The sequence below is a fragment of the Mercenaria mercenaria genome, chromosome 6 (genome assembly GCF_021730395.1).
Source record: "Mercenaria mercenaria strain notata chromosome 6, MADL_Memer_1, whole genome shotgun sequence".
In the NCBI taxonomy this organism is placed as follows: domain Eukaryota; kingdom Metazoa; phylum Mollusca; class Bivalvia; order Venerida; family Veneridae; genus Mercenaria; species Mercenaria mercenaria.
This window is the reverse complement of record NC_069366.1, coordinates 12320779-12330374: the sequence shown is the minus strand read 5'-3', so window position 1 is coordinate 12330374 and position 9596 is coordinate 12320779. Positions and strand designations below refer to the sequence as shown.

At 34.7% G+C, this 9596-nt stretch overlaps 1 protein-coding gene across 1 annotated transcript; it reads right to left on the bottom strand.

Annotated features, from left to right (window-relative positions):
• Positions 1 to 6406: 6406 nt before the first annotated feature.
• LOC123550308 (uncharacterized) lies at positions 6407 to 9319 on the bottom strand. The gene is made up of 2 exons (XM_045338739.2): positions 8982 to 9319; positions 6407 to 8398 (listed from the first exon to the last, which is right to left on the bottom strand). Exons 1-2 carry the CDS (start codon positions 9299 to 9301, stop codon positions 7042 to 7044), a joined length of 1677 nt encoding a protein of 558 aa, XP_045194674.2. The 5' UTR covers positions 9302 to 9319; the 3' UTR covers positions 6407 to 7041.
• Positions 9320 to 9596: the final 277 nt, after the last annotated feature.

Sequence of the window (9596 nt, the reverse complement as noted above, 5' to 3'; positions counted from 1 at the left end):
TATTGTATGAAATTTGTTGATTAGGGACCAAAATTTGCCACGCGACAGTAGATTATACACCATAATCAACAAAAATCGTTAAATAAATAATTAATAAGTAAACGGCGACAAGAAATTATACTAAAACACACCAAAATTATAGCTTCAAATGTATATGACAATATATATATATATATAATTTATCAAGGATAATTGTGTGTATGCGATTTTGTTAATGTTTATCGCATGACCATTTTCATTAAGGACGCTCGCTACAGTTTCGTAATTTCTTTCCCAATAATAGATTTTCATGAAATGTTCTGTATTAAAAGATCATGTTATGATGTATTGAAAAATGAAATAAAAATACTAGGTCACCAGCTTTGTTTCAGTTTTATTTGCCTCTAGATATGATGCTATTTTTAACATTTTTCAAAATTTCTATTCTACTAAAAATATTTCAGAAAAGTACAATAACAAGCATAAATTTGATATCTAAGCATTTTTATAACGGAAAACAATATATCTATTTGAAGCAGGGTCAGAGAAATCAAAAGAAAATGATTTTGTAAACTTTAAGAAAGGAATACTTGTTCAGCAGACCAAAGTGCTATTTTTGCATATTTTTGTCAATTTTAAATTGATACTTCTGCTATTTTATCGTGTTTCACATAATAGAATTAAATCAAACTCTGCACATACCTTTGGTTATGTCTACCTAAGCTAAAACAAAAAAATTGATAGGTCACCATACTAGATTTCGCTTAAATCAAATTACAACGAGGTGGGGTGTGGCGGGCATTTATACAACGCAGGTTGGTACGAAATACGTAATCAATTTTTATTTCAAACAAGGGCATATATTCAGCCAAACTCTTGACAGTATTCTGTATTTGTTCACAGCTTCAGGCAGAGATATTTAACAAGAGGATAAAATGGCCCACCTTAGGAACATTTTAAATAAACTCGCTGAAAGTGTGATTGTAGAAACTTTTTTCAGGATTTCTATAGGTAGAAATCATTTCATCATTTCGGCTGCCGCATCCTTTACCTTTAACATAATTATCTTAAAAGCAATAGATGTTATCCACACCATTTAGCCAATCATCCCACTACGTTTGAAGAGTACAGGTTAAAGGCTTCTCGACAAATGCCACGGAAACTCTTTCAGAATGACTCAGAGATATATCAAATTATCAAACAGCAGATTTCTTAATAAGCGGATTTTAACGTGTTTCTGAAGTATTTTGATGTCATAGAACGATGTAAGTTTCCGCCTTTCTCCGAACAAAACCTATAGTTTACGAATACGGATATACGGTATGGGTACGGTACGGGATTAGAAACGACTGTGACTCAATGCAGAGTTGGAGCGTCGGTATAAATTACAGACTCAAGTATATACCGGTCTCAAGCAATTTGAACTAAAAGTACTTACAATGTATATACTTTGTAACCATGATGATACTTACCCTAACCTCTAGTCAATATATCATACATATTTTACACTAAATGCGTGCGAACATGCAATAATTTGCGCATTTTTGCCGTCCGCGACATTAGATAATCACTTTCGGGCATGCGCAGAAGACCGCTCCAACTCTGCAATGAGCAACCTCGATTAGAAGTTGGCACGGTGTTGGGGGAAATATCGACCCGTAAGGAACAGCTATCGCAAGCGCCTTTAAATTATAGACCCAAAACATTTGACCTTAATCCGAACGCTTTCGCATACTATGTATACAGCTATATTCATATCAATAGATTTTCATAAAGAATGTAATAATGATAATAATAATGCTATATATTATCAGTAACATAATTATAACTTTACCATCATAATTCTTCTAATCCTTCATATAGTAGAATTTTAAAAGTTGACGCTGAAAGAATACAGTCACAATGCGACATTACACAGAGGGTGAATTTAAATGTGACTGGCGTAAATTCTGCGATAACTTTATTGGTATTGTCATAACATCTTACAGAATGCATATAATTTACAATGCGCTGAATACTGCGTACCAAAAAGGGGCTTGTCATCCTCATATATGCATATACTACTTGTCTTAAAGAATATCATAATGCATATTAATGTAAATTTTAAAGTGCTGTCTATATCCATCCTTCACGAGAAACGACATTTGCGTTTGCAAAATGCTATAAGATGATTAGAAGTGCACTTTGAGTTTAGTTGGAAATATTGTAAAGTAAGAGGAATAGTTAGCTAGATCATCATTATGAACGTACACAGTCCCTTTAAAAGTAAAATCTAGTTAGAATTAAAAATATAACACTAAACTCAAAAGCAAACATACCATACATCATATAACCACAATACTATGCCTTGGATAAATATCTTACATAAGAACATGATTAACATCCTTTCTAAATAATAAAATTAGATAAAAAGTATCTTAATATAGCTCATGAAACACCCTGGCAGTAACGAAAATTATCTGAAAAACTCTGTGACATCTTCCGAGTAATCACCTGAACTCCGTAACATTTGAAAAGTCGGGCATAAAATTGTTAGATAGTGGTTTATGTTTTCAGCTTTGCTCTAAACTTACGCTATCGCGTGTGGTAAGGATGCAGAACGTGAATGGGTAGATTACTATGTATGAATAAACAAACGATTTCGATATTTTACTCAAAATGTCTTGATTTCAAAGAAGTGGCGGTGATTATTAGACTAAACAGTTTTTTTCTGACGCAAAGCACAAAACATTAGGCAACCTTGATCATCAAACTTACACCCTATTCTCTCTTTTTAAAGACTGATAATTACTATTTTGCCGACCGATACAGATATCAGAAGAACTGTGTAACGTTTTCCAGGAACTCCGTAACAGTTATCAAAAGAAAACATGACAGGTTATCAGAAGAACTCCGTCCTTCGTGTAACACTTCCTCCCCCGTGTTACATAGTTCCATATATATGCATAACTCTTAAATGACGTACTTTAAAATTAATTTGGCCTCTGTGGCTGAGTGGTTAAGGTCGCTGACTTCAAATCATTTGCCCCTCATCGATGTGGGTTCAAGCCTCTCTCGGGGCGTTGAGTTCTTCATTTGAGAAAGCCATCCAGCTGGCTTACGGAAGGTCGGTGGTTCCACCCAGGTGCCCGCTCTATAACAAGAATGAACATGCCAGCATACAGTTAACAAGAACATACTCGCCCTTGACATTTTTTTTCACTTGGCATTTTCAAGTTACAGCACAACAAATAAAAAGTTTCTCTCACTCTTCGTACACAATTCCAAATGTACGTGACAGCACACACACAAAAAAAAAACAATAAGATACTGACACTTCACATTTCCAATTTCTAAATTTCTTACAGGAAAGATTCAAAATTGTTAAGGTATTAGGTCACTAATAGTAATGTTTACAAAATGGCCTTTGCTTGGTATATTCTGAAAGGTAACCGTGTTTTGCACTATTTTGCAAATTTTAAACAACTTTTACTGTGCCGTTTTTTTAAATTTTGAATAACTCATGGTATCTCCTCAACCTCAAGTAGAGACAAATTTCAAAGTGATAGGCACTATCCAAAACGTTTGCAGAGAACTCATTTTACCATTAATTTCAATCGAAGAAACATCAAACTATTGGTAACCAATTATAAAACACAAAATAAAAATGTTAATATCATTTTTTCTATGGTGCCTCCAGTAAACGGATTTAATGAGACAAAATTCATATTTCAACATTGAAAAAATAAGGTCGAATGCTGAGTTTCTGTTTTGAATTTTGCTTACTCCATTTAAAAATAACCTTAGGGAAGACATAAAACCTACTTAAATTTCTTCCACAATATATAATCTAAGAGTGAAAGCAAAATAGAGAACTTTCACCGTGCGTAACTCAATATTTTTAAAGATGTGTAACTCTACCCCTTCTGTTTAAGTAGTAAATTCTCTTTGAACACCAAAAAATCGCTTATAAGATTCATCTTTTTCCATTTTTGTACAAAACATCAAAAATAAGTCTTGAAAGAAGTAAAAACTTACTAGTAAAAAAGGAAAATAAAGAAGAAAAAATTTGGTCCCAGTAGGGCTTGAACCTACGCCCCCTAAGAATTGCAGTAAAAGTAGGTTTATGGTAGGAATTAAATACTCTTCAAAAAGGAGGTTCTCTATTAGTGATCTAATACCTTAAATGATCAGTTGTTTGGAGCAAAAATCTGATGTCAACCAAATGTACTCTTTGCCAGTCTAAAATCCCCGTGACATCTTGTCTAACTTATATGGCCACTGCCTGATTCAGCCCACCCTGAGACAGTATTATACAAGCCCGCCCGCTTAGCTCAATAGGGAGAGCGTTGGTCTCCGGATCGCGGGGTTTCGAGTTCGATCCCCGAGCGGGGCGTATGTTCTCTGTGGCGATTTGATAAAAGACATTGTGTCTGAAATCATTCGTCCTCCACCTCTGATAATTCGTGTTGGGAAGTTGGCAGTTACTTGCGGCGAACAGGTTTGTAGTTTGTACTGGTACAGATTCCAGGAACACTGGTTAGGTTAACTGCCCTTCGTTACATGACTGAAATACTGTTGAAAAACGGCATTAAACACAAAACAAACAAACAGTTATAATACGTGTTCTCGACCTAATATAGTAGTTGTCTATCTCAGTTTGGTCTATGACAATTAAATATCTATACCTGTTCTCACTAAAACCAATAACCTGGGTGACAATTTAGTTTCAGAGAATTTTGCAACTTAGGGCTTATGTTATTTTCATAAAGAATTGTCCTTTTGCTGAATGAAATAAACAAATCCTGGGTTAAAACTTTAATTATAAGTTTTGACCTGTTCTACCTCTCTTGTGGCTACTGACGAATTTAACTGTTTCCAGCCATTGCTAATTACGCATATGTATACAGACACTAAAGAGGAAAATGGTGCGAGAATACTAATAGTCTGAATTCAAATAGTTCTCCGTTTTTTTTTAATGTTTTTTTTTTTGTTGTTTATTTGTTTGTTGTTGTTTCGTTTGTTTTTTTTTTGTTTTTTTTTTTTTTTTTTTTTTTTTTTTTTTTTTTTTTTTTTTTTTTTTTTTTTGCTCAGTAGAGCGTTTTTTGTTTATTTGCAATTTGCATTACATATTTTGGTAAATTCACATTACGAATCTATTCCTGACATTAAAGTAGCATTTTCATCATGAAATAATTGCATTGCAGAATTTGTAATTTGTCATGGAAACTTAAAATATACATCACCACATCAATTTGTGCTCACATTTAGGCTGATTTTACAATTTGCAGTGTGTTTATCTGAAAATGTATTTCTTACTTGATGCATGGCTCCCATTTTTCATTTGGTTTTCATTCAGCAGAATAACATGTAATTTAATTTACAGACACTTAAAATGGTTCTGATGTGTGCTGAAGAAATTCTAAGATTCTAATTTTCATAAAGAAAAAACAAGACAAGTTATTTAGCATGTTCATGTCTTAAGTTAAATATAAACCCCATGAAAACAAGACATGATACTATTAATCAATTCCTATAACATTTAAATGCAGTCCCACCATTAGTATAGAACGAAAACCTTCACTTAAAAAAATGACCTTCAATGAGTTTTATCTCCACCTAAATCATTTAACTGAAAAATGCTGGCAAGATTCAAAATTTTATTTGTAATACACCTCCCTATAAAGTTTGGTTAGAATTAAATGAGCAGATTCTCAATAAGATTTACTTTTTTAATATCTTAAAGGCCTATTCATCAACCAAACATCATTCAACCATAAAATTTATGTTTAGCATGGCTTATCATTCTCAAACCTCACCAGCAGTAAAGGAGATGTTGTCAGGACAAAGTTATTCGAAAATTACCTTAATTTTATTTTTATTATTATTACCCTTTCTGGGGGATTGGGGAGGGGTGGGGATTAGGTATTAGAGGCACACCGACACAATGTATAAATTTAGGTCATTTTGCGATTTTTCAGGTTTTCCATGCATGCCCCATCGGGTATTGTTTTGGACCTAAGCGGGCACCTGGGTAGTAACATCGTCCTTCCATATACCGGCTTGGTGGCTTCCAGCCTGGTGCCTTCCAAAAAAACATACGCCTAAGCGAGGTTTCGAAACCAGAGAGGTGCGAGGAAAGGGATTCGAAGTTCGTGGCTATAGACACTTACATGGGAGTCATATTTTCACCAATACAAGTCAAATTCAAAATTACTAAAACAGGCAAAACTAGCCCTTGTACAAACGGTCATTGCGTACCCAAGTTGAAATCCAATCAGAAATTTTAGAGAAATTGTCAAATTCAAAAACGGATTAAAGATGAAAACAGCCTGAAGTTTGAAAGCTAAAAGGACAAATAAATAAGAGATATTTAATTACAACACAGCTTATTAAAAAATAAAATAAAAAACTACATTGAAAATCATTCAAGCAAAAAGTCATATTTTGACTGACTGTTGATTAATAATATAAGTGGCATTTTACATCCAAAAAAGTATCTTAAGATAATATTTAAGAGTCACTGCGAGTCAAAAACATGCACTAGCGTTGGTACTGAATCTTCCTGAAAATATTTGTTGAAATCCAACCAGTCGTTTCATAGAAGATGGGCAAACAACCTTTTAAGACAGACAGAAAGACAAAAGATAAAATATTTCCTTATGTCTGGGAAGACATTCAAAAGTAAATGCAGTAATTTGTTTCATTCTTTGCAGTGTTCATTAATAAAACTTCCCGTGCAGTCTGAAATAAGTACAAGAGCTACATGCACTAAAGCAGCTGTGTAAAATAAAAGCAATTGGTCTGCACTTTATAACTGTACCATACTTGCATCATCAAATATAAATATGTATATAAAACATTATTCCAAACTAAATTCTTCAAAATGTTAAAACTTTGGTCAGGTCAGATAAAAATGTTCAAAACATTTAGTGAAAATCTTATCCTTACAGAACACGAAACATACACAAAACTTTTCATGAAATGACGATGATGTGTTACATTTCTGATTTGTAAATATATCGATAAATATAAGTCGATAGTTCACCTTTACAATCGTCTTACAGTGCCGCTGGAACCAATTCAGTCATCCAATTCTATTACATGCAAATTATCACAGAGAAAACCAACAAGCAAACGTTTGTGCTTTTTGTCAAAACACATCCCATGTATTGTCCATAAGTTATCTTTCGCACCGATTAATTCCCCGAGGCATGTACCATCATTGCTGAACAATATGATATTGTGAGAGGCAAATCCTGCCATAAATAGTGTTCCATCTGAAAAGCAGCTAACGGTCCTCACGTCTTCCATTCGTTTATCACTAAAAACCTTTTGCACTGTCCTATAACAACTGATACTTGCAACACTATTATTCCTGTCAGACATGTACAGTGATTTAGTGTCAGCACAAGCAGGAAATATATCTTTAGACGACTCTGATATTTCCTTTGAAAAACTTTTGCCTATACATATTACCTTTGCACCACTCACGTCGTATATGCTTATACCGTTTTCAGTTCTAACCCAAAATGTATCCGCAAAGAACGAAATACCAATTAACCATCCACTTTCAATATCAAAACTCCTCGTTTGCGATAAAGTGACACCTACGTGAACAAATTGTATTTTGCCATCCTTACTTCCGACTTTAACAGCTACCTTTGATTTACCAGAACAGCAAACACCTAACAACACACCGGCTAGGTCGCAGTGATCTTTCACCGTGTAATCTTTATCAAGCCTTTTTAGCTTCTTGTTGTTCTGGTCAGCCAATATGATAGTGCCATCGGGAAGCTGACATATTCCGATGATCTTACAGGTCCTTTTATCATCTTTTTCCTTAACGTTAACCTCTTTCTTTGATTTAATCTTTAACGGTTCTTTTCTCGGGCTTCTTTCTGTTTGTTTCCTTTCCTCATTTGTTGCCAGGAACGCTGCTGTCATGATCTGTTCGATCAGCTCCTCATTCACCGTGTATTGTTTCGCTATTGCTTTCTTCTTCTTAATGCTCATACTGAGCTTTTCAATATCTGCTAACAGATGCTTTTGTATCTTATCCTGCACAAATTTTTGCGTCTGATGGAGGTTATCCAAAGAATAGGTCTGCTCTTTAGACTTATCCAATTTTTCTATTGCTTCAGTGATAGTCATGGTGTCGGCTTGCAGTTCTTGCTCCGTCTTCTCGTTTTCACGTTCTATGGAGGTGAACGCTTCATCCCTAAGCTTCTCAATATGAGAAATAATCTTTCTACTTGTTGTTTTAACTTTCACCAGATGCTCGTTTTTTTCTGCCCCTAGGGTTTGCATATTCCTTATTTTCTCTTCCTTAACAACCACCAGTTCGTCTCTGAGATGGCTGATCTTGTCTCCGTTACCTATGTGAGCTAACGTTCTACAGCTTGCTGCTTCTGTTACCTCTCTTACGTTATTACATAATCTGTAATAAATATATATCAATAGTCTAAATTCTTTTGAAAACTAGTGTAAAATTCACCGAGAGTTCAAGTCTGATCGACAAGTTCAAAGCTAACTGAAATAAATTATGGCAAATGATCTACAGTTGTATGATTTATAATACCCCGAACATGTAAAGTAAATGTTAGTTAATTACCAAAAATTAGTTCGAAACACCAGTAAAAGTACTAATACATCCTTTCAATTATTTAGAGGTACCGGATATGCTCAAAGCCAAATAAACACATTCCAGTAGACTACGGAACCAAGGACCGTAAGTTTGAGCTCCCGCTCCTCCAACTAAAATTACTAGCATCGGGATAAGAGTCCCGTGTACGGATGATTAACATCTGGTTCACAAATGAACTTGGGAAACTTGTGTATTGGAGAGTCTTCTGTATATTGCACTATCCTCCAACTAATATCACTAACAGTCTTCTCGAGGGGTCGCACATGTGGATTTCCGGTGGCGACTATAAATAAGCTTACAAACAAGCGACCAAACACGCAAATCTTCAAATCGCAAACTTCTTACTACCGAAATTATCTTGTATGTAAATACCAACCTGTGATCTTTAGCAATACATAAGGCACAGTACACCATATCGTGCGAGCCACAGAACATCTCAATTTCTCTGTCTGGGTGCAAACTGCAGCTGGTATTCGGAATAGCATTTGTCCTGTTCCTTACTCCCGAACCATTATGTTTCACTGGGTCTGTAAGTTGGTGGTCTCTTGTTGCTGTGAAACGTGTGTGGCATCGCGTACATGCAGTGCATAGATATTCCTTACACTGTGGGCAATATTTAGTCACTTCTGTCTTGCGTCCATCGTCAGAACAAGGAGTGCAAAATACCTCGATATCGGCATCAGACCCTCCTTGCATAGACCTCGATAGATCCGTACCTTCGGCCATTCGTTCTATTAATGTTAAAAATTGCTGATTAAAGTCATGTGTGAAGTATATATGTCTTACGTATCAGATAACATGCTTTACTGACTGATTTTATCTGTGTTTGTGTATGACATTAATTCATTAAAAGTAAATTGTTGTTAATGTTTTCAGTGAGAATACTGGTTTATATTTTCATAGAGCCTTTTAAAATATGTAAATGCATTCCAAATACAATTAATTTATGCTATACATAAATCATTCCTGTTTGGTTTATTTTTACACTTAA